Source organism: Ovis canadensis, chromosome 22, assembly GCF_042477335.2.
Source record: "Ovis canadensis isolate MfBH-ARS-UI-01 breed Bighorn chromosome 22, ARS-UI_OviCan_v2, whole genome shotgun sequence".
In the NCBI taxonomy this organism is placed as follows: domain Eukaryota; kingdom Metazoa; phylum Chordata; class Mammalia; order Artiodactyla; family Bovidae; genus Ovis; species Ovis canadensis.
In genome coordinates, this window is record NC_091266.1 from 48,166,111 (window position 1) to 48,191,550 (window position 25,440).

Genomic DNA, 25,440 nt, shown 5'->3' on the forward strand with positions numbered 1-25,440 from the left:
TAGCTTCCTCTAAACCTGGAGGAATAGCCTGATCCTAACCAGCTTTTGATGTGTTAGAAATATATCCTTTCACCATCCGTTATCCCAAAACCAATATTGTCAAAATGTTGATTGGGAATACATGGCTCAAGATTGTCCAGACTGATTTTTGATGATCTAAGATTGGAGAGCTTGTGGGTGGGGGAATTTTACTAAGGGAAAAATGAGTCAACTGAGAGTATGTAGAACAGATAATTCTGAACTAGAAAACTGATCATTTATTCAGTAACCAGTTACTCATTGAAAGTTTCCTCTGTGCCAAGCATGATGCAGGCATTGGAAGCACCGCAATGAACAAAACAAAAATCCCCATTCCAATGAAAGCATCAGTTTAATAGAGGCAATGGACCAAAATGGACCAGGACTGTTTAAGAAAGCTAACAGTGACGTGAAGAAGAGAAACCAGGGTCTATCTATGATAGCATTTGAGGTCCAATAGGGTGATCCTAGAGAGCCTCTGAGGAAATGACATTGGAGTTGAGATCCTACCTAGAGGCAATACATGACCATTTCAAATTCGTGGGATAGCGTTTCAGGCAAAAAAGAAGAGCAAATGCAGAGACCCTAGGACTGGAGTAGACTTATGCTTGAAAAGCAGAATATATGGCAGAAAAATAAAATATTTTAAATGGAAGGAATAATGAGAAGAAAAATTATTTGTAGACTATAGGGATAATCTGAAAGACTCATAGCAATAAACATCATTGACCAAAAACATGAATTCAGAGTAGAAGGGGTCATTTAGGGACTTTTCCAAAGAAAACAAGACTTAAGACATGCTGCCCCAAATCTTCAAAGGAGCAAAACCCAAAGGTGAATATGGGGTGGTTACAACTTAGGTACCAAGGCTGGTCCTGGGAGCTTGCAAGCAAGTATGAAGGCAGAAGGTGTCCTTCTGCTAGCTTGAAAAGCCAGTCTGTCAGGAGCCAGATAAGAAATGCTGGCTCTGGCCATCCCAACCACAGAGGAAAGGAGGGCCCTGGACAGAATCAGGGGAAGGGCTGAGGACAGATGGGCATCAGAGGGGATGGGGCTTAGGCGTGTCAGTGTTACCACATCAAAAAGCAAAGGAAGCTTTCCACTTGGGGGAAGCCTGTGGCTTGTTCGACCATCTGTAGATAACTTCAAACAGGAACTCCTAGCTACAGCATAACACAGCTCTCCTTCCTCTTTTTTTTTTTTTTTAACTGCTATTGCACTTCTCCCTACTCCATTCTTTCCCAACTGGGAGTGACGTTAGGGAAGAAGAAATACTTGCAGGGCTTTCTGTGGAGGGACAGGTCCAGAACTGTAATTCAAGTGACACAGGACACATGACGAGAGAGAGGGTGGCTTTCCCCCTTGTTATTTGAGTACCTCTGGAAGTGTTAGTAGATTCTAAAGTTTAGAATGGCAACCAGTCCAGTACTGGTGTAACCTGAAGGTCTTGCCTTCTTTCAAGCTCTTCAGTTTCTCCCATTTAAGCAGTGAGAGAGTTACACGATATGGTTGCAAATTCTCTCTAGTGCCAGAATCCTCAGTGTCAAAACGTGTCTGTGTTGTACATCAAAGAGGAGGCTCTCAAGATAGTGAAATGACAACCTATACGTTGGGAGAAAATATTTGAAAAGTATTTATCTGAAAAGAATCTAGTATCTGTAATATATTAAGAAGAAAGCCTACAACTCAACAACTAAAGGACAAATAATAGCTCAATTTAAAAATAGGCAAATGGCTGAAATAGACATTTCTTCATAGAAGAAATGCAAATGACAAAAAGGCAGATGAAAAGTTGCTCAACATCATTAGTCATAAGGGAACTGCAGATCAAAACCAAAGTGAGGTGCCATTTCAGGCCCATTAAAATGGCTATGATTAAAAAGAGAGAGAATAGCAGAAGTTGGTAAGGATGTAAAAAGTTGGAATCCTTTACATTGCTGGTTGGAATATAAAAATGATACAGCTACTATGGGAAACAGTTTGGTGATTCTTCAAAAAGTAAACATAAGATTACCATGTGAACCAGCAATTCCACTATTACGTATTTACCCCCAAATAATTGAAAATAGATATTCAAACAAGACTTATATACACGTCATAGCACTATTCACCATATCCAAATGGTGGAAACAACCCACCAAATATCCACCAGCTGATGAATGGGGCAGCAAAACGTGGTCTATCCATACACTGGAATTTTATTCAGCCATAAGAAGGGATGAAATATAATACCAATACATGCTAAACTGTAAACATGGATAAACCTTAAAAATATTAAGTGAAAGAAATTAGACACAAAGGTCACATATTATCTGACTCCACTTATATGAAATATTCAAAATCGGTAAATGCTGAGTTGGCCAAAAAGTTTATTTGGGTTTTTCCATAACACCTTACTGGAAAACCCAAAGGAACTTCTTGGCCAACCCAATACACAGAAACGGAGAGTAAATTAGTGGTTGCCAAGGGTGTGGGGAGGAGAGAACAAGAGTGACAGTTTAATGGGTGCATGGTTTCCCCTGTTTGCTGTGATGAAAATGTTTTGGAAATAGCTAGAGATGGTGGTTACACAACCCTGTGAACGTACTGAATGTTACTAAACTGTCCATTTTAAAAGTGGTTTATTCTACGTTATGTGAATTTTACCTCTATTTAAAAAAATATGGGAGCCACAGAGAAAGGAACTGAAATTCTGTATATAGCCTGTGTGGATACCTGATCAGCAATAGCAAACAAAAGTGAGTAAGCTATTTCAGCTGACGAAATAGATTCATCCTTCAGTGTTTACTACAAACAAAGCCCCTTGCCAGTTGTAGGCAAGGTAGTGAAGTGGTCAAACTCATCCCATTTATGGTCAATAGGACAGGAGTATGTATAAAATGGACGTGAGGTAGCTCCTCTTGGCTGTTCCTGCGCCGTCGCAGCCTGGCACTCTAGGCCGCTGTCCCTGACCTCGGACGTGGGGTAGCTCCTCTCGGCTGCGCTATGTGCGCTGGTTGCAGCTGCCCGAGGCCAGGGGCGGCGGCCAGGAGGAAAAACCCCATGTCCAAAGAGCAGTGGCTGCGCGGGCACAGGAGGGCCTAGAGGAGCAATTCCACGTTCAAGGTCAGAAGGGGCAGCGATGAGGAGATGCCCCTCGTCCAAGGTAAGGAACAGCGGCTGTGCTTTGCTGGAGCAGCCATGAAGAGATATTCTACCTCTAAGGTAAGAGAAACCCAAGTAAGACGGTAGGTGTTGCCAGAGGACATCAGAGGGCAGACACACTGAAACCATACTCACAGAAAACTAGTCAATCTAATCGCACTAAGACCACAGCCTCCTCTAACTTAATGAAACTAAGCCATGCCCGTGGGGCCACCCTAATTGGGCAGGTCATGGTGGAGAGGTCTGACAGAATGTGGTCCACTGGAGAAGGGAATGGCAAACCACTTCAGTATTCTTGCCTTGAGAAGCCCATTAACAGTATGAAAAGGCAAAATGATAGGATACTGAAAGAGGAACTCTCCAGGTCAGTAGGTGCCCAGTATGCTACTGGAGATCAGTGGAGAAATAACTCCAGAAAGGATGAAGGGATGGAGCCAAAGCAAAAACAATACCCAGTTGTGGATGTGACTGGTGATACAAGCTGTAAAGAGCAATATTGCATAGGAACCTAAAATGTTAAGTCCATGAATCCAGGCAAATTGGAAGTGGTCAAACAGGAGATGGCAAGGGTGAACGTCGACATTCTAGGAATCAGCAAACTAAAATGGACTTGAATGGGTGAATTTAACTCAGATGACCATTATATCTACTACTGTGGGCAGGAATCCCTTAGAAGAAATGGAGTAGCCATCATGGCCAACAAAAGAGTCCAAAATGCAGTACTTGGATGCAATCTCAAAAATGACAGAATGATCTCTGTTCATTTCCAAGGCAAACCATGCAATATCACAGTAATCCAAGTCTATGCCCCAACCAGTAACGCTGAAGAAGCTGAAGTTGAACGGTTCTATGAAGACCTACAAGACCTTTTAGAACTAACACACACAAAAGATGTCCTTTTCATTATAGGGGACTGGAATGCAAAAGTAGGAAGTCAAGAAACACCTGATGTAACAGGCAAATTTGGCCTTGGAATACAGAATGAAGCAGGGCAAAGGCTAATAGAGTTTTGCCAAGAGAACACACTGGTCATAGCAAACACCCTCTTCCAACAACACAAGAGAAGACTCTACACATGGACGTCACCAGATGGTCAACACCGAAATCAGATTGATTATATGTTTTGCAGCCAAAGATGGAGAAGCTCTATACAGTCAACAAAAACAAGACTAGGAGCTGACTGTGGCTCAGATCATGAACTCCTTAATTGCCAAACTCAGACTTAAATTGAAGAAAGTAGGGAAAACCACTAGACCATTCAGGTATGACCTAAATCAAATGCCTTATGATTATACAGTGGAAGTGAGAAATAGATTTAAGGGCCTAGATCTGATAGATAGAGTGCATGATGAACTATGGACTGAGGTTTGTGACATTGTACAGGAGACAGGGATCAAGACCATCCCCATGGAAAAGAAATGCAAGAAAGCAAAATGGCTGTCTGGGGAGGCCTTACAAATAGCTGTGAAAAGAAGAGAAGCAAAAAGCAAAGGAGAAAGGGAAAGATATAAGCATCTGAATGCAGAGTTCCAAAGAATAGCAAGAAGAGATAAGAAAGCCTTCCTCAGTGATCAGTGCAAAGAAATAGAGGAAAACAACAGAATGGGAAAGACTAGAGATCTCTTCAAGAAAATTAGAGATGCCAAGGGAACATTTCATGCAAAGATGGGCTCTATAAAGGACAGAAATTGTATGGAACAGAAGCAGAAGATATTAAGAAGAGGTGGCAAGAATACACAGAAGAACTGTACAAAAACTATCTTCAAGACCAAGATAATCACAATGGTGTGATCACTCACCTAGAGCCAGACATCCTGGAATGTGAAGTCAAGTGGGCCTTAGAAAGCATCACTATGAACAAAGCTAGTGGAGGTGATGGAAGTCCAGTTGAGTGATTTCAAATCCTGAAAGATGATGCTGTGAAAGTGCTGCATCCAATATGCCAGCAAATTTGGAAAACTCAGCAGTGGCCACAGGACTGGAAAAGATCCATTTTCATTCCAATCCCAAAGAAAGGAAATGCCAAAGAATGCTCAAACTACCACACAATTGCACTCATCTCACATGCTAGTAAAGTAATGCTCAAAATTCTCCAAGCCAGGCTTCAGCAATACATGAACCGTGAACTTCCTGATGTTCAAACTGGTTTTAGAAAAGGCAGAGGAGCCAGAGATCAAATTGCCAACATCTGCTGGATCAAGGGAAAAGCAAGAGAGTTCCAGAAAAACATCTATTTCTGCTTTATTGACTATGCCAAAGCCTTTGACTGTGTGGATCACAATAAACTGTGGAAAATTCTGAAAGAGATGGGAATACCAGACCACCTGACCTGCCTCTTGAGAAACCTATATGCAGGTCAGGAAGCAACAGTTAGAACTGGACATGGAACAACAGACTGGTTCCAAATAGGAAAAGGAGTACATCAAGGCTGTATATTGTCCCCCTGCTTATTTCACTTCTATGCAGAGTACATCATGAGAAATGCTGGACTGGAAGAAACACAAGCTGGAATCAAGATTTCCAGGAGAAATATCAATAACCTCAGATATGCAGATGACACCACCCTTATGACAGAAAGTGAAGAGGAACTAAAAATCCTCTTAATGAAAGTGAAAGTGGAGAGTGAAAAAGTTGGCTTAAAGCTCAACATTCAGAAAACGAAGATCATGGCATCCGGTCCCATCACTTCATGGGAAATGGGGAAACAGTGGAAACAGTGTCAGACTTTATTATTGGGGGGCTCCAAAATCACTGCAGATGGTGATTGCAGCCATGAAATTAAAAGATGCTTACTCCTTGGAAGAAAAGTTATGACCAACCTAGATAGCATATTCAAAAGCAGAGACATTACATTGCCAACAAAGGTCCATCTAGTCAAGGCTATGGTTTTTCCAGTGGTCATGTATGGATGTGAGAGTTGGACTGTGAAGACGGCTGAGCACCGAAGAATTGATGCTTTTGAAGTGTGATGTTGGAGAAGACTGTTGAGAGTCCCTTGGACTGCAAGGAGATCCAACCAGTCCATTCTAAAGGAGATCAGCCCAGGGTGTTCTTTGGATGCAATGATTCTAAAGCTGAGACTCCAGTACTTTGGCCACCTCATGCAAAGAGTTGACTCATTGGTAAAGACTCTGATGCTGGGAGGGATTGGGGGCAGGAGGAGAAGGGGACAACAGAGGATGAGATAGCTGGATGGCATCACTGACTCGATGGACGTGAGTCTGAGTGAACTCGGGAAGTTGGTGATGGACAGGGAGGCCTGGTGTCTTGCGATTCATGGGGTCGCAAAGAGTCAGACACGTTTGAGTGACTGAACTGAACTGAACTGATGTATAAAATGAAGGCTGAAGAATTGGTAGAGCATCATCCAGATTAATTAAACCTAATGTGTATGTATTTCCCCTCCCATACATATACATATGTCCATTCTTCCCCCACCCCCCCCTTTGTAAAAAATATTTATTCACTTATTTAATTTGGCTGTGTTGGGTCTTAGCGGCGTCATTGGGCTTCTCTAGTTCTGGTGAATGGGCTTCAGAGTACTCATTCTCAGTAGTTGCCCTGCAGCATGTGGGATCTTAGTTCCCCCACCAGGGATCAAATCCACGTCCTCTACATTGGAAGGCAGATTCTTATCCACTGGACCGCCAGGGAAGTCCCCAGTTACTAAGTTTTCATTTATACCGTGCCAGACCTGTATTCATTAACCAGAAGTTAAAATTTAGCTTTCATAAAGATCCAGTGTTGCAGGTTTTCTAGAGAAAAAAAAATCTGACCTTTCAATGACCCTGGGCCCACATTACTACACTGTAAGAATCAGCCGGTGTGGACAGCGAGTGCCACTGTTAGACAGGCCAAGGGCTCTTTCTCTCCTCCCTTCATGTTACCTGCCAGGAAGTTCACCCCCCTCTTCCCCATCCTGCTGCTGCTGCTAAGTCGCGTCAGTCGTGTCCGACTCTGTGCGACCCCAGAGACAGCAGCCCACAAGGCTCCCCTGTCCCTGGGATCCTCCAGGCAAGAACACTGGAGTGGGTTGCCATTTCCTTCTCCAATGCATGAAAGTGAAAAGTGAAAGTGAAGTCGCTCAGTCGTGTCTGACTCTTAGCGACCCCATGGACTGCAGCCCACCAGGCTCCTCTGTCCATGGGACTCTCCAGGCAAGAGTACTGGAGCGGGGTGCCATTGCCTTCTCCTCCCCATCCTACCCTGGCACATTTAACCTTTAATCCTCTTTTGAAATTTTTGTTTACAAAGTCTCCCATTAAATCTCCCATTAAGACATAAATCTGCCTTGCGTAAGATGAGAGCAAATGTCTGAAGGGCAACAACTTGTTCTTGAGGCCAAAAAGGGGGTGCAGGTAAAAATCTCTTATTTGAGGGTGGGATGAGAGCAGAAGGCAGAATCCCAGATCCTAAGACACCAACAGACTGGTGGCAGAATCCAGGCTGAGGCCGGAGAGGTTGCCAGTGGGCAGAGGTGGGTGAGCACAAAGCAGGTTGCTCCTCACTGCTGCCTTCCTATGCATTTCGCACCTTTTCCTGGGGCGGCCCCCCTTATCAGCCTGGCTGGGATGGCCGGCCTTTGGAGAGACAGTGTCCCGCATGGCTGGCTCTTGAATGAGTTTTGCCTCCTGGACTGCCGCTTCATCATACAAGCCTGGGTAAAGCCAGATTCCCAAAACTCCAGCTCTCAGAATCCTGGCAGACTGTGACAACAGCGCCTGTTGTTAGGTAACCTACCACCTGGGGATCTGGCTTTTATTTTTAAGCTTCTTTTTTTTTTTTTTCCACCTTAACACAACATGGAAGAAACCAGAGTTGGGACAGTCATCTCAGGCTCTGGAAGTTCCATTTTCCTCCAAACAATGTCAAGGGACTACTCCAAATTCAGATAATAACCAATTAGAGGCAGAAAAAAATGATGAAAAGTGACTCACGGTTTCTTGTGACTGTTCCTGCTCCCTCCCAAAATTTCTAGGCTTTATAAAAGCCTCTGTGAGAGTGGGCTGAACTGTTTTTCTTAACGGAGAAGTTTCCAGATGCCTGCTAGTGGCAGCTGCCTCAGAGCTCGAATGGTGACTGTGAGTTTGATCTGATAAAGTTCTTTGTTGGACTTTATTCACTCTCTTGATTTTGAGTCAGAATGTTTGCTCTTGTCTCTTGAGATATTGTTCTGTAGAGCATTATAGTAAATTTTTGTTGTTGTTCAGTCGCTCAGTTGTGTCCAGCTCTTTGCGACCCCATGCACTGCAGCACCCTAGGCTTCCCTGTTCTTCCCTATATCCCAGAGTTTGCTCAAACTCATGTCCATCAAGTTGGCGATGCCATCCAGCCATCTCACCCTCTGTCGTCCCCTTCTCCTCCTGCCCCCAATCCGTCCCAGCATCAGAGTCTTTTCCAATGAGTCAACTCTTCGCATGAGGCGGCCAAAGTACTGGAGTTTCAGCTTCAGCATCAGCCCTTCCAGTGAATATTCAGGATTGATTTCCTTTAGGATTGACTGGTTTGATCTTGCTGTCCAAGGGACTCTCAAGAGTCTTCTCCAGTATCACAGTTCGAGAACATCAGTTCTTCAGTGTTCAACCTTCTTTATGGTCCAACTCTCCCATCCCCCCATGACTACTGGAGAAACATGCACAACATCTGAACGTCCTTTGAGGTGACTCATAAGCTGCTGGATGAATTCAGCCTCCTTGAACTCTATGGCTAGACTCTGTAAGGAGGAAATGAGTTGTGGTTTTGTCGATTTTAATGGGGAGGCAGCAGTGGGAAATGGTGAATGACCTTGGACAAGAAGTCACTTTACTTTTGGGAGTTTCTATTTTCTTATCTGTAAAATGTAACTTTGTGATATTGGTTGAAATAAATTAGATAATCCATGCAAACAACCCAGCTTGGTGCCTGGCATACAGTTGGTGCTCATATGTTTGCTGCTGTTATTGCCCTAATCAAGTCTGAAAGTTTTGAGGCAAGACCTGGAAGAGTAATGTCAGTGAGAATAAGGTCCTAGGATCTACCCAAATGTTAATGCCTCGTTATAGAGTAGTTTGAAGCTAAAGCTGGCTGGAAGCTACAAGTAAAGTTGAGTTGTGAAGGGAAGATTTTGTTTCTTTTGATTCCTAGAGATCTCTTCCTGGCTTAAATCTTCAATGCCTCCCGGCTACCGTGTGTCAGGCCCATTCTCCAGCCACCTTTCTGCAGACCTGGCTAAAGTTGTCTCTGATAAAAATGATTCCTCCAGGTTCCCTGGAGAAAGAGGACTTTGGACCCAGCAAGTTTTCATGCTTTTGATCTCTGAGACTCTCCTGATGGCTCAGAAAATAAAGCAATGAGCAAGGCATATCTGGGCCAGCAGGAAATGTTCTTCCCAGGATAGCACATAATTTCTAAGATGGGTGATATTACCTCTCCAGAGGTTCCGTCTTCTATTTGGCTGATACTAGGGAGAAGCAGTCGTAAGAGTCCTTCATGACCCTCCGTCTGCCTGGGTGGGAAAGCTCTCTGGAGCCCCCTCCTTTCACTACCAGCTTATGTTGGATCCAGAGGGCTTCTTCTAGGGTTTGTGAACCAAAAAATAAAGCAGTAGTCATTTCTCAAAATTGTCTGGGAAATGATTAACCTCTTTCCTTTGATCCTTTCCCACTTGTGGGAGGACAGTCAAGTAGCCAGGATGGAGAACGTATTCTAGTATTTCCGACATTGCTAAGGTAAACAGTGGGAGGAATTCAGCTGCTAGAGTGGTTAACCATGGCTATTTGGAGGGTTAGAAGCTGTGTATGTGTGTGTAACTTCTGTAAGCATAGAGAGCTGTTTGAGCAAAAAAAGAGTACAGCAATTTCCTCTTTTTCTTTCCTTTTTTTTTTTACAGGCTTGAATTTCCTGCTGCTATTCATAAAGATGCTTTTTATCTTTAACTTCTTGTTTTCCCCACTTCCAACCCCGGCACTGATCTGCATCCTGACCTTCGGAGCCGCCATCTTCCTGTGGTTGGTTAACAGACCTCAGCCCACCTTGCCTCATGTTGATCTGAACAAGCAGTCGGTGGGAATTGAGGTAACATGCCAATTACCTTTGCAGTTTGTCAGCCTTCATGGAACACAAACTGTAACTCAGGACCTTAGGAGAGGTGGTAAAGGAGACTGGGAGTAGTGTGGGAAAGTAAGCCTTTTTGATTAGCAAAAATAAATAGAAAATCTACAAGTTGAAAGTTCTAGTAATGGTACATTTTTGTTTGTAATGAAATCACAGGTTTTACTGGTTTTATGATGCCAAAAATCTAGATGTGGGATTGGCAAACTATAGCATGCAGCAAAAATCCACCTTTATCCACGTGAGCAAGCTAAGAAGATTCTTTATATTTTTCAAAGGATGTGTAAAATGAATAAAAGAAAGGGCTAGACAGTATGTGTTCCACAAAGCTTAAAGTATTTACTATCTAGCCTGTTGCAGGAACACGTTGCTGACCCACAGTCTAGATGATAGAGTTAGGACTCTGCAGACAAAAGAACATTTTCATTGAGAAACACCATGTCTAAGAATGGTTTAAAAAAAAAAAAAGTTATTGAATTCAATTCCAGCTTTGAGTTAATAGTCTCTCTTAAAACTGACAGACATTGAACTGGGCTTCTCCCCTCAATTCCTTGACATTTTAGCAAATCATACCATTTCCTATATCTCTGAACTCTAAGGGATAGCGCTGCGAATTCTCTCTCATGATTTTTCATCTTCAACACTTCTCAGAGAAGAAAGCATTAAAGCTAACCCTTTCTGATTTTGTTACAAACTCTGTGCTCCTAGTTGGGAATCTGACTCCAAGTTGCCTCCATTCTCCACCACCCTCCCTTTTATTTGGAAGATTTTCATCAGCATCTTACTGTCCCGATAATCCCGATACTTCAGGCTGCCATGTCTTTTCAATCATCCCTTTCCCCTGAGTCTTTAAGAGCAGACTGTTGATTTCCCTTCATGAACTTCAACCCACTGAGGTCTGACCTTTATCACTATCATCCCCTCAGACTTCTCTACATCACTCATAATCTAACTTCTAAATTCAATGATTCACAACAAGCTACTACTGTACAGTACAGGGAACTATATTCAGTATTCTGGCATAAACCATAGTGGAAAAGAATATAAAAAAGAATGTATATATGTGTATAACTGAATCATTTTGCTGTGCATCAGAAATTAACACTACATTGTAAATCAAGTATACTTCAATAAAGAATAAATTTAAAAAATAAATTCAACGATTCTTCCTCTCAATTGACTTGACACTTCCTTCTTAAAACTTCTTCCTTTGCATTTCATCATATCCTTCAGTGGGATTTCTTCCTAATTCCAAGATAGTCTTTCTTTGTCACTTAGATTCTTTCCTCTCTTTATCCTAGAGTTTCAATCTCACCAACTTTTGATTCCTTTGAAGCAAGGATTGGCAAACTTGTTCCATGAAGGCCAGATAGTGAAGAGTTTAGGCTTTGCAGACCACATGGGTTGGGTTGCAACTATTCAACTCTGCTGTTAGAGTGAGAAAGCACCAAGAGATATGTAAATGAGGGCAGGGCTGTGTTCCAATAAAACTTTATTTAAGAATTGGCTAGCCATGTTTGGCCCCAATTATAGTCTGCCAATCCCTGCTTTCAATCCTCACAGCTTTTGAGAAAACCTCCCTCTAATATGATATGAATATGTACCTGAAAGGCTCTGACACCCAAATCTGACCTCTCTTTTGAGTTCCAGTTCATCTCAGTGACACTTGAGTACCTCAGGCTCCACTCATCTTTTTATTGCATGTTTTCTCCCTTACATATTGATGTGCATACACACACACACACACACACACACACACACACACACACCACTCTTGCATACACACCTGCACCCTTTCCTGCTTCCGCTCCTGGTCTGTCTCAGTTAAATGCATCTCTTCTTACCCAGATGCCAAAAGTTGAATCATCTTTCATTCTTCCTCAATGCTGTCTATGTAAGTAGAGAGCAAGACCCCATCTTTCTTTCCTAGAAACAGAACTTTGTTTTTGATGTCTTGACTTAATGTGACATCTGATGGAAATCTTCCCTGATGCTCCAGATTAAGTCAGATCTTTTGTTAGAGTCTCATGGGCTCTCTTGGACTTTCATAGCCACTATCTTGGTAGTAACTTGCAGTTTTGAATGCCTATTTAATGGATGGCAAGGCTTCTCTAACTTTCATGAGGGTTGAATCATACCTCTAGCTCCTATGTCAGCTCCAGGATATCTAGATCAGGACTGGATCCTAAAGTTCCAGATGGCATTTCTAGACATATCCCTAGCTATGCCCTCATTCTCAAATACCATGTTCTTGAGCTGCCCATCAGAATCTGCAATGTGTTTTCTTGCCTTCTTTTTTTTAAGTTGAAGCATAGTTGATTTACAATTATTTGTTTCAGGTGAACCACATAGTGATTTTTTTTTTTTTTGCAGATGATATTCCATTATAGGTTCTTACAAGATATTGGGTGTAATACCCTGTGCTATACAGTGAATCCTTGTTACTTCCTCTGCATCTTTATTCAGGCTATTCCTTCACTCTGAACTGTTCTCCTTTCCCTCCATTCTATGAAACCACATATTTTTGGTAAATGCTTACTGTCTTCAGAGTCTCTATTGTAATATTCTTTCTTCTCTGTAGGCTTTCTGTTTGATTCAGGATTGGTTACTTCACTCATCTTCCAAAACATATGTTGTTATTACAGTGTGAACATCATGGTATTATATTTGCATGTTGTCCCCTTCTCGCCCTACCCCAACTCCCAAAACTCTCATTTCTGTGGCAGTCATGGGCAGATCCCCTGGGGAAGGGAAAGTGTATCCACTTCAGTGTTCTGGGCTGGAGAATTCCATGAACAGTATAGTCCATGGGGTTGCAAAGAGTCAGACAAGACTGAGCGCTTTCACTTTCACTTTCACTTTCACTTCACTTTCACGGGCGGTACTTTTGTCTTAACCCACTTTGCATCTACAATATTTGCACAGTGCCTTGAACATAGTATGCATTTGATAGATGTTTAAACTTAATATGATTTTTTATAAAAGGGCATCCCTGGTGGCTCAAATAGTAAAGAATCTGCCTGCAATTTAGGAGACCTGAGTTCAATCCCTGGGTTGGGAAGATCCCCTAGGGGAGAGCATGGCAACCCACTTCAGTATTCTTGCCTGGAGAATTCCGAATTCTGTGTCTTAGGGAAGAGTATGGACAGAGGAGCCTGGTGGGCTATAGTCCATGGGGTCACAAAGAATCGGGCACAACTTAGCAATTAAGCCCAGCACAGCACATAACTATAATATTGTCTCTCCTGTGTGTGTGTGTGTGTATGTGTGTGTGTGTATACGTGTGTGAGTGAGTGCATATGCATATATCTAGGGAGGTGGAGGGAAATTACCAAAAATATAACTGCCGCAATCTCTGGGTTTCTCTGATATGAAGATACCACAATTTTGAGACTTAAAAAAATTGATTGATTGAATACTAAAAGAGACATCAGTGTGACCTCAATAGTCGGTATTTATGTTCTTTTCAGTTCAATCCATACAGGTTTGGAAAGGGTGGGGAAAGACTCAGGCTTGACCTAAACTCAGTCTTGTGTCTTAGGGAGGAGCACGGAGAAGTATTTTCCAGAAGGACAATGACCTACTACACTACTACTTCTCAGATGCCAAGACGCTATATGAAATCTTCCAAAGAGGACTTGCTGTGTCTGGTAAGCCTGGCTGTTTCCCCTGGCCGGTAAGACCAAGGTGGGCTCTTGTTCCCTACCTCTCCTTCCCTGTCTCACTTCTAAAACTTTGTTTAAATATGGTGGTCTGAGAAGAATTAAAAATACAGCATGGCAGGGACATTAGCAGAGGATCTGGGTGGGTGCTGGAAGCTGTGTAGCAGGACAGACTTGGGCTTGAAATCCAATTTTTCTATTGCTAGCTGTGTGACTGCACAAACCACTTTGCCTCTCTGAATCTGGTTCTCATTTAATACAAGGAGAACTTCCTGGCCAAGTTGTTGTTGAAGAGTTAACAGTAGGAAAATATTCTGGTTGATTTACTAGTACATTTGTTTAGGAGGATGTGTTTCATAAATGTAGCTCCCTGCATTATAGAATCTGAGCTAGAATTAACATTCAGGCCTCCTGACATTTTACCTTGACCTTGCCCCTAGTATTGTACTGCTGGCCCTTGTTGCTGCTCTTAGTATCACAGAAGGTAATTGTCTTTTGGACTTTCCTAGAAGCATTATCCCATGACCTTTGGTAGGTTCATTTTCAGTGAATGAAACAAGTACATCAAGGTTCAGTACTTGTATCTGATATCATTGAACACAATGCTGGGTATACTAACTTCATTTCAAAATCAACAGGCTTCTAACTCTCCCTATATTTTTTAAAAAATGTTTAATGTATCTATTTGGCTGCATCAGGTCTTAGTTATGGCATATGGGATCTAGTTCCCCGACCAGGGATCAAACCCAGACCCCCTGCTTTGGAAGGTCGGTATCTTAGCCACTGGACCACCAGGGAAGTCCCACTCTCCCTATAACTTTTTTTCTTTAGGGTGATATTCTGTCCAGGTAGAGGTTTACCTATGTGACTTTTTGTCCTCTACTTCCCTTCTGCCTTTTAACTCCGTGAGTCGGTGATGGACAGGGAGGCCTGGCGTGCTGCAATTCATGGGGTCGCAAAGAGTCAGACACGACTGAGCGACTAAACTGAACTGACGACAATATTTAACAGCCAATTCCTGTTGAGTACTAACTACAGTACTGCGTGGATAGCATCTACTTATTTTCTTACACCTCAGGGATTAGTTGTTACGCTGCTGCTGCTATGTCACTTCAGTCGTGTCCAACTCTGTATCAGTCATCAATAAATCAGTCATCAATGTCATCAGTCATCAATGTGCTCGGTCTTCACTGATGCTCACGGGCTTTCTCTAGTTGCGGCGAGAGGGCTTTCTCTTGTTGCAGTGTGCAGGCTTCTCATTGCAGTGGCTCCTCTCGTTGTGCAGCAGGGACTTTAGAGCGTATGCAGGCTCAGTAGTCGTGGTGCCCTGGCTTAGTTGTCATGAGGCATGTGGTATCTTCCTGGACCGGGGATCAAACCCGTGTTCCCTGCATTGACAGGTGGATTTTTAACTACTGGACCAACAGGGCAGTCCAACCTCATTTTTTTAAAGTGAGGAAATAGAGACTCAGAGGTTCAGGAATATTTTGAAAGTGACAGAGCTAGAAAATGTTGATGCTGATACTGAAATCTAAGTCTCCCTCTAGATTATTTTATTTTACATCAACTCTTGAGTGTTTTGTAGAAGTTGTTGCTCTTCAAGACAATGAAGGGAAGTCGCTCAGTCATGTCCGACTCTTTGCAATCCCATAGACTGTAGCCTACCGGGCTCCTCTGACCATGGGCTTTTCCAGGCAATCCCTGAGTGGATTGCCATTTCCTTCTCCAGGGATCTTCCCAACCCAGGGCTCGAACCTGGGTCTCCCGCATTGTAGACAGACGCTTTACTGTCTGAGCCACCAGCAGTCAAGACAATGAAAGTTTATTGTAAAGAAAGCTTCTATCTGAAGGTTCCAGAGTGGACTGTACTTGGTATTTCTGGCTCCACATCAGTACTGGTTTAGATTTCTATCCATATAACAAACAAAAACAAACCAACCGCTAGTTTGTTTACTTATTTGACAACTTAAGATAGTATATAGCTAATACAATAGACTTTCCTTTGAGACTTTCCACTTTTTGAAGTTTTCTTCACTGAGCATAGATTGTTATTGGAAATAGATACAAGTCATTCAGCACACAGCATGTGGCATATAGGATACCTTCATTAAGAATTTTTTTCAATGTTAAATTAAAGCTAAACAGATAAATTGGCTTCTCATGTAAGTAGGCATGAAAAATCCAGCCTATTTCCATAGAAAAAAATGACAAATCTGCTTACAACTGGGATGGAATGCATTGGCCCTAACCTCTATCTTTATAGGGTTCCCAGGTGGCTCTAGTGGCCAAGAACACACCTGTCACTGCAAGAGACTTAAGAGACATGGGTTTGATCCCTGGGTTAGGAAGATCCCCTGGAGGAAGGCATGGCAACCCACTCCAATATTCTTGCCTGGAAAATTTCTATGGACAGGCTATGGTCCACAGGGTTGTAAAGAATTGGAAACAACTGAAGCGACTTAACACAAACACACACAACCTCTATCTTTAATCCGTACCCAGTAGATGGTCCATGTTGAGAATCACCTGCACGCATGTGTGATAAGTTCCTTTAGGTGTGTCTGATTCTGCGTGACCCTATGGACTGTAGCCCTCCAGGCTCCTCTCTTCAGGGATTCTTCAGGCAAGAATACTGGAGTGGGTTGTCATGCCCTTCTCTGGGGAGAATTACCTGCAGGTAGTGTTTAAAATATAGATCCTCTGCTCCACTGTATTTTACTGAACTGGAATTCCAGATAGTTGCTGTTCAGTCACTAAGTCCTGCTCAATTTTTTCCAATGCCATGAACTGCTTCTCTGTCCTTCTCTATTTCCATGAGTTGGCTCAAATTCATGTACATTGAGTCGGTGCTGCCATCCAACCATCTCATCCTCTGTTGTCCCCTTCTCCTCCAAATATGAATTTTAAACAGAGCTCTCCAAGGGCTTTGTGTGCTGAAGTTTCAACTCTACCTAGCTTAGGGCCCCAATTTTGCTGAGAAGTTGTTAATGGGTGGATTCTTTATAGATGGCCATGTCTTAGAACAGAAGATCTAAGTTAATTAAATTAATCAAAGGCTAGGCTATTGCCTAGTCAGGACTTTGGCTAATCAAAGTGAAGCTGATTAGGGCACAGAGTTTAATGAAACCCTAGTTGGTACCCCCTTGGGCCAATTATTTGACTTATTCCTTGACCGTGGGCCTCTGCTAGTATTTTTATCCATAGGGAAGTGATAAGGAGATGCAACAGAGTTTTTCTCACCCTTATCAGCTCTGCCACTTAATGAGTGAGCTTGAAGCCGTTCAAGTTCATGATTCTTGGTTCCGTGGGGATAGTGATAGTTATTGGGAGGACCCAATGAGTTAATGTGGCAGCACAGAGTAAGCTAGGGACCATGAGAGGTACGTATTGCTGGGGGTTAATGTTAGTACAAACCAGTCCATCGGTAGAGTGGCACACACTGAAGGCTGGAGCAGTGGCTGTGAGCCCCTAAAGCAGGACTTGCCGGGCTTCAAGGAACATCTCAGTCTGAGACTTGACTTCTTGAGCATTCCATGCAGCTGTTTCAGCAGAAAGAAAAAGCACTAATGTTTCCTGTGAATAGTCTCCATGTTCATAAAAAAAAAAAAAAATCTCTTTAGTCAATGTGGCTGTCTCTTTCCTGCTCTCTTTCCTTTCTCCTCTGTCACTTAGTCTGGAAGTTCACTTATTTGCCTCTGAATTCCTAATAACCTTCTCTTTGAATGCTTCCTTTTGGCTAGAACTGAAATCCCCTCAGCAATGTGGCTAGATCCTCTATGTAAAACTTCCTTCCTTTCTGCGCTCCTATTTATAACTCAGTTTCATTCTGGCTTAGATATGGGGGTTTCTCAGCCAGTTAGGGCATTTCCGTAGCCTCATAAGTACCGTAACTTCTGTGACTTCTGTGGCTGAAATGACTATTTCCTCTAGTAAGTGGATGTTCCCAGACTTACTCTAACTTTAAATAAGGCAGAATAGTTTCGATTTTCAGAAGTTTAATTCTTCTATTGTCAAATGTGAGACACAGTTGTAAAAATATTCAAGGCTAATGTCCATGTGTGTGTACCCAACTGCTCCTCTGTATACTAGTGTGTGCTCTTGTAGTTACTTATGAGTCTGTGTCTCAGCAGACACTCACATATAAAGTATGTTACCAACTGATTCATGAAAGTCAATGAAGCTTAACAAATAAGGGAAAAGGTCCCATTTTAATAGCTGTGAAAGAAGCTTAGACTAAAGTAATAACTTTTAAAATCTGTTAAACCAGAAGGCATATTAAAAAGTGACTATTTTTAAAAAAAAAGTGACTATTTAGTGTCTATGACTTGATATTTGCTGGTGGGAGAAAAGGCAAATTGTCCCAGCTGATTCCCTAAGCAATGTGGTGCTGGGTATCAAAAACCTGAGCTGTATAACATGGAACTCTGCTCAATGTCATGTGGCAGTTTGGATGAGAGGCGAGTTTGAGGGAGGATTGGATAGGTGTATATATACATGTGGCTGAGTCCCTTCACTGTTCTCCTAAAGAGTCACAACATTGTTAAGCGGCTGTACCCCACTACAAAATAAAAAGTTAAAAAAAAAAAAACAAACCCTGAGCTTTCTAACCAACTGTCCTCACCCCCAGCTCCTGCCACCCTTCCCAACCCAGTTATTTCATTTAAAATACTCTATTCTAAGGAAATGTTCTAACTTTGAAATGATCAATTTGAAAATATGTATTGTAGCATTATTTGAGGTGTCAATTTTGGAAACAATCTCCATGCCCAAAATGAGATCAATTCAGCTATACACTAGAATCCTTCACTACTTGGCCATAATAAGGCCATTAAAATCTCTGTAGAGAAGAAATAATAATGGGAATATTTGTATAAAATGGGGAAAGAAATCAGGATACCAAAAATATATGTGAAATATATATCAAAAATAATGAAAATAACCTTGAAACAATCAAAGGAAGTATCAAAGAAAATACTTAATATCAGTCTTGATAATGGTGTTTATGTGATGAGATTATTGATGACTTGTATTTTTGTCTAAATTTTTATGAGCATATTTTTTTACTGTGCACATATGCTAAGTCACTTCAATCATGTCTGACTCTTTGTGACTCTGTGGACTGCAGCCCACCAGTCTTCTCTGTCCAAGGAATTCTCCAGGCAAGAATACTGGAGTGGGTTGCCAAGCCCCTTTTTATTGTAGGGAAACTCAGTCCAAGATTACCCAATATGGCTGTTTGTGTTCGCTTGTAGGTTTTTGCTTGTTCACGTCATGTGGGCTAGTCCGTATTCATGGCTTTCCCCAAATGCCTGTTACCATGGAGGCCACATATTCCAAGATGGAAGCACCCCTGCTTTTCAGCATTTCCTAAACGTTGCAGATGCAGTTTTCAGGGCTCTCTCTGTCTTTGAGAACTGAGTACTTATCACTTTTGCATTTCCTTGGCACGTAAGAGAAGCCTGCGTCCTTACTGGATTTATCCTTTGTGTCTTGTCTCTTCCTAACCTCCTTTTACTTTCTCTGGTCCAGAGAATTTGCAGCTGGAGCTGATTTTCTCTTAATATTGTTTTTAGACAATGGGCCTTGCTTGGGATATAGAAAACCAAACCAGCCCTACAGATGGCTGTCCTACAAACAGGTAAGTCAGGCCCATGATTTTGGATACGTTCTTTTGCTTATGTGGTATCCTGAGCTAATTTGTTCTCTCTGGAGTCTTGATTGCTTTTTTTTTTCTCTCTCTCTCTCTCTACCTCTCTCTTTTGTAGGTGTCTGATCGAGCAGAGTACCTGGGCTCCTGTCTCTTGCATAAAGGACATACACCATCACAAGACAGCTTGGTTGGCATCTTTGCTCAGAACAGGCCAGAGGTAACTGTGTTGAAACTAACTGAAAGAAATGAGTCGGGGCCAAGTCTAAAGACTTTAAGTGGAAGTGAAGTCGCTCAGTCGTGTCCGACTCTTTGCGATCCGTGGACTGTAGCCCACCAAGCTCCTCTGTCTATGGGATTCTCCGGGCAAGAATACTGGAGTGGGTTGCCATTACCTTCTCCAAGGGATCTTCCCAACCCAGGGATCAAACCCAGGTCTCCCGCATTGCAGGCAGACGCTTTAACCTCTGAGCCATCAGGGACTTTAAACCCTACCCCAAATCCAGCACTCTGACTCTTGATGAAGACTTATGAAAGCAGTTTAAAGACCCAGACTCTTTAAATATTGTCCCAGTTGAAAGGGTTGTAGTGCTGGGCCTCCTTAATCTTGGCTGAATGTCTGGCACTATTTGCAGGTGACTGGGCTTTGCTCGTGTGTTCCCAGTTCTGTGTCATTTTAAGCCAGTTTGTCCTATGAGGAAAATAAGGAAGCTGTGAGGGGACTGGCAAATAGGAGCTTGAGGATGACGTGGAAAGGGATGACTTGGTACTAGAACTCGAACTTGCACATTGTCCCTGAGCTAGTGACCAAGGCATCCACTTCTCCTGAGACCAGCTGCAGCCAGCTTTCCACAGTGAGTTGAAAGCAGATTGTAGACATTAAAATGATTGGAATTAAGCTTATCTCCAAGTTCAGGTGAAGTCATTAGACCCAATATCCTCAGAGAAAAACCCTGGTGTGTTTTGGAATAGTTGCATGACATATGCTTACCCAAGCCAGTTGTTTGAAAATCCAAGGTGGGGGCAGGCCTGGCTGCACTTCTGGGTGCATCTATATATTCATCTTCCCTTAACCCAGCCTCAGAGATATCCTTGACTCTAGTTCAGGAACTTAACATCAAACCTGGTATCTTAGTCTATCAGGGCTGCCATGAAAATAATACCACAGACTGGTGGCTTAAATAGCAGAAATTAATTTTCTCACAGTCCTGGAGTCTATTCAAGATCTCCAGTTCAAGATCAAGGTGTCAGCAGGTGTGGTTTCTCCTGAGGCCTCCCTTCTTGGCTGTAGACAGCTGCCTTCTTGCTGTGCCCTCACCTGACTTTTTCTCTGCCATCCCCAGTGTGTCTTCCTCTTCTTGTAAGGACAGTAGTTATATTGGATCAGGGTCCCATCCTCGTGTGCTCTGTGCTGTGCTGTGCTTAGTCTCTCAATCACGTCTGACTCTTTGGGACCCCATGGACTGTGGCCCGCCAGGCTCCTCTGTTCATGGAATTCTCCAGGCAAGAATACTGGAGTGGGTTGCCATGTCTTCCTCCAGGGGATCTTCCCAAGTCAGGGATCAAACCCAGGTCTCCCACATTGCAAGCAGATTCTTTACCATCTGAGCCACCAGGGAAGCCTAAAAATACTGGAGTGGGTAGCCTATCCCTTCTCCAGGGAATCTTAACCAACCCAGGAATCGAACCAGGGTCTCCCGTATTGCAAGCAGATTCTTTACCAGCTGAGCTTTATGATCTCATTTCACCTTAATTCTTTTTAAAAGGTGCTATCAACAAAAACAATTGCCTTGGTGTTAGGCCTTTGACATGAATTTAAGGGGGAACATAATTCAGTTCATATTGACACTTAAGACCCACCATTATCAGGTTCTGACCCATCAGCCCAATTCACTTCCTGTCACTCTTTATGCTCTCTGATGTATATGTAGTCATGTCATGCAATTCTGCTTTGTTCATTCACTTCCTTCATCCTTCTCTGTCTCTATTTCCATACCCAAATCCTACCTGTCCTTCAGAGCCCTGCCCAATTTCCGTCACTTTTCCCAAAGTAGTTCCAGATAGCCTTACTCCACCCCTGAGAGTGACTCTGTTTCCTTAAGACTCCCTAATGCTTTCTGTAACTTTTATGGATAGAACTTATTACACTCCACCTTTGTTTTATAGTTGTCTTGGTACCCACCTTATCTCCTTTATTTAATTATATTTTATAGCATCAGCAATGGCAGTCCCTAAAGCATCACACACGCAAAAAGAGATTAGAGGGGACTTCCCTGATGGTCCTGTGGTTAAAACTCTGTGCTTCAAATGCTGGGAGTCTGGGTTCCATCCCTGGTCAAGGAACTAGACTTCACATGCCACTACTAAAGATTCTTTCTTTTAACACAGAGCCACCAAATAAGCATTTGTTGACTAAATGACTGAATTAACACACTTTGTCGTCAAAGCATGTGCTAGTCCTTATTTGAACATCTCTCCATACAGTGGGTCATCTCTGAGTTCGCCTGTTACACGTACTCCATGGTGGCTGTGCCCCTGTATGACACCTTGGGAGCAGAGGCTGTCATATACATCATCAACAAGGGTAAAACTTTGCTATTACATTTTAACTTGATTCTTTCTTGAGGATGAGTAGTTCCTCATTGGTTTTTGTTAATAGACTTAGAATGCTGTGATCAGAAAAATGCTCAAGTCTCTCTTGTCCTGTAGCACCTAGGATATAATTTAGAGGGAAGTTACAAAAAGCCCATGAATCAGGGATATACTCAGAAGTTTCAATGAAATGCTTCAAGGTGGCATAATATGACAATATAGTTTGGCAGTGAGCTATTTTCACTGGCCACCCTGGATGAAAGGCCATAGAGTGAGTGAATAAATCACTTAATTGACTGTATCACTATGAAACTACTGGTTTAATTTCCTACTCTTGTAAATTGAAATGAGTATAGTTCACCAGCATGTACCAATGTCCATGGTGAGTCTGTAGACAAAATGACTATTGCTAGAGAAACAAATTCAAGTTCAATGGGCAAATAAGAGATATACTAGATGTTACCTTCCATCACAGAACTGGTAGATTAAGTGAGTAGATCCATTGGAACTATAGACTTAATCAGAAAGTTTTGATTTGTGTAAACAAGTATCAAAGCAATTGCCACCATTAAAAATCATAAAATACTTGTCTGCTAAAATCCTACTTGCCCTCTCCTTCCCTTTTTAATCCCTCCTCCCCATGCCCCCAAACAAAACAAATGGACAGGTCCACATATGTGACCAAGCATGTTGTCTGTATTCTTAACCTGAAGGAATTTTGTGGCTCCTCTAGAAACTATAAACGGTTGGCAGTGTGCAAGGAAACTAAGTGCTTCTGTTTCAATTAAGTTAATTTTATTATCAATGGAATGTTTCAGATTTTATACATTATAAATCTGATTTACAAACATAATCTCCTTAAGGGATCCAGTAGTTCTGACATTTTCAAGTCTTTTCCTCTTTGCGAGAAAATCGGATGCACGGCAACACAAGAGGCTGACCTCTGTCTCTCTTTCTGCTTTCAGCTGATATCACCACGGTAATCTGTGATACACCCCAAAAGGCATTAGTCCTGATCAGTAATGTGGAAAAGGGCCTCACCCCAGGCCTGAAATTGGTCATCCTCATGGATCCCTTTGAGGAAGACCTGAAGAAGAGAGGGGAGAAGTGTGGAGTTGAAATCTTATCCCTGTTTGATGCTGAGGTAGGGGACTGAAGCTCAACTGCCAGCCAGAAGGCTGGTCTCACACTGTGGGCAACTTGCAGGACTTCCATACAAGAAAGCAAGTTGATGTCCTCCAGAGGTGGCAGGGGAGGAGTCAATTACACTCATGATATTAAGCTATGGGAATCATTTCCCCAAGACAACTCAGAAAGCCTGCCAGTGAGGGAGGAAGGTCTGTGGCCAGCAGACAGACTTCCAAGTAGAGAATTTATAAATACAGCAGTAGTTAGGGGGGGTGATCCTGGAATCAGGCTTCCTAGGTTCACCTTCTGGTTCTACATCCATTAGTTATGTGACCTGGGGCCAGCTGCACCACATCTTCCCTTCCCTCTCTATCATATGAAGATGAAACCATCCCTGCTTCACAGAGGAGATTTAAAGAGTTAAATGAGAGAACATAAAGTGCTCAGGACAGTGATATAATGTGCAGTAAGCCTTGAAATGTCAACTATTCATTTTATTTAGAATGATTTAGCAGCGGTCCTGGAAGACTGAACCTTGAGAGTCTGATGGGAAGTTTGGACATTTGGGATCTGCCTTCATAAGCTGGTATTCTAGAAAGAACTTATACTCTACCCTGAGGCTTCCATTGTGCCTGAATGTTGGCTTTGAGGCCTGACCTGGGTTGGAATTTGGGTTGTATTCCAGCAGAGGTATTCACATGCAAAAGGAAAAGAGGACTGTATTGGTCCTAAGACTGTCTATCTCAACTAAAGTCTTTCTTGCTTTTCTGTTCATGCAGAATTTAGGCAAAGAGAACTTCAGAAAACCCGTGGTAAGTTTTCTTCTGCCTGATCTTGAGTCTTGCCATCTTCAACTCTCAAAGCTCGCAGTGGACTAAGCTCCTATGCTTCCCCCTCCAGCCTCCTGCTCCAGAAGATCTGAGCATCATTTGCTTTACCAGCGGGACCACAGGTCAGTGCCCAGGAAGTTGCCCCAGATGCCCCTAGATAGCCAAAAACACGGCTTGAGTCACTGACGTCTGGTGGGCTGGTAAATATACTTTACAAGCAGCCCTATCCTGGGGACTTATAATCTAAGACTTCTGAATATGGTTTCCCACTTAGAAAAACCCAAGCATAAGCAAACACATTTCAATGAACAACCGGGAGCAGTTGACATGCTATGGAATGGAAGGGCCTTAAAGATGGCTTCATAAAGTCAACTTCCTCCCCCAGCCTACCACTCTCTCAATTTAACTCTCTCAATTGAGAGAGCCTACCACTCTCTCAATCACTGGAATGGCTTCACTCAATCAAGATAGCCCAGTGGTAGATCTAAACAGATCAGTCTGTGTCCTCTTTCTCCCCCTCCATGTAGCTAGCTAGCTATTAGAACTCTTAATAACTTTTAATTTGAACCATCATAATCTAGAAGTTATAGCCATTCCACTGTGCCCTGTTTATAAAGTGATGGCTAGGTAATATTGTTACATCTGAAGTCTTCACCATGAAGACAGCACAAGGCAGAGTGGGGGTCACTTGGGGTCTTCTTTTTGTTGCTATCTGTGACTGCGGCTGCACCCTGTGTGGTAGCACAAGGCTAATAATGCAGAGTAGAGTTTCTGGGGGAACCAGTCATTCATAAGCAGAGGCATATACACCATTCATAAAAAGACTCAGGGACAGAAGTTCCTGGCTCCATGGAACAGAACCAAATGAGTGTGGCTTCTCATTTCAATGCCAGAGACAACCTATTAGTCACTAACTGGATCTTTCCACCACTTGTCTCCTACAGGTGATCCCAAAGGAGCCATGTTAACCCATGCAAATATTGTTTCCAATGCTTCTGGTTTTCTCAAATGTGTGGAGGTCAGTGGTCAATTGAAAACGAGGCCCTCATTAAAATGTCAATCTGTCGTAAGATTTTAATCTTAAAGTGAGAGGAGGCAGAGAGGGAAAAAACAGATTGAAGGCCTGAGTGTGGATGAATACCGGTACATCTTTGTCTGGAGTTTTGCCCTTTTATTTATTAAGCTATATATATATATATATATTTTAATCTGGACCATTTTTAAAGTTTTTATCAAATGTGTTATAGTATTGGCTCTGTTTTATGTTTTGATTTTTGGGGGCTACAAGGTACGTGGGATCTCAGCTCCCTGACCAGGGATAGAACTCACA

At 42.6% G+C, this 25,440-nt stretch overlaps 1 protein-coding gene across 5 annotated transcripts in view; it reads left to right on the top strand.

The window, feature by feature from the left end:
* Positions 1 to 25,440, top strand: part of ACSL5 (acyl-CoA synthetase long chain family member 5) — a 59,432-nt gene that overhangs the window by 19,851 nt on the left and 14,141 nt on the right. For 4 of the 5 annotated variants that reach the window (XM_069567101.1, XM_069567102.1, XM_069567103.1 and 1 more), the window contains exons 2-10: positions 10,031 to 10,215; positions 13,793 to 13,901; positions 19,487 to 19,551; positions 19,679 to 19,780; positions 22,045 to 22,144; positions 23,118 to 23,296; positions 24,060 to 24,092; positions 24,181 to 24,232; positions 25,055 to 25,128. In XM_069567101.1, coding sequence (XP_069423202.1) covers positions 10,060 to 10,215; positions 13,793 to 13,901; positions 19,487 to 19,551; positions 19,679 to 19,780; positions 22,045 to 22,144; positions 23,118 to 23,296; positions 24,060 to 24,092; positions 24,181 to 24,232; positions 25,055 to 25,128 — 870 coding nt within the window. In that variant the 5' untranslated portion in view covers positions 10,031 to 10,059. The remainder of the gene's footprint in view (positions 1 to 10,030; positions 10,216 to 13,792; positions 13,902 to 19,486; positions 19,552 to 19,678; positions 19,781 to 22,044; positions 22,145 to 23,117; positions 23,297 to 24,059; positions 24,093 to 24,180; positions 24,233 to 25,054; positions 25,129 to 25,440) is intronic. The other variant, XM_069567105.1, reaches the window with a different exon arrangement.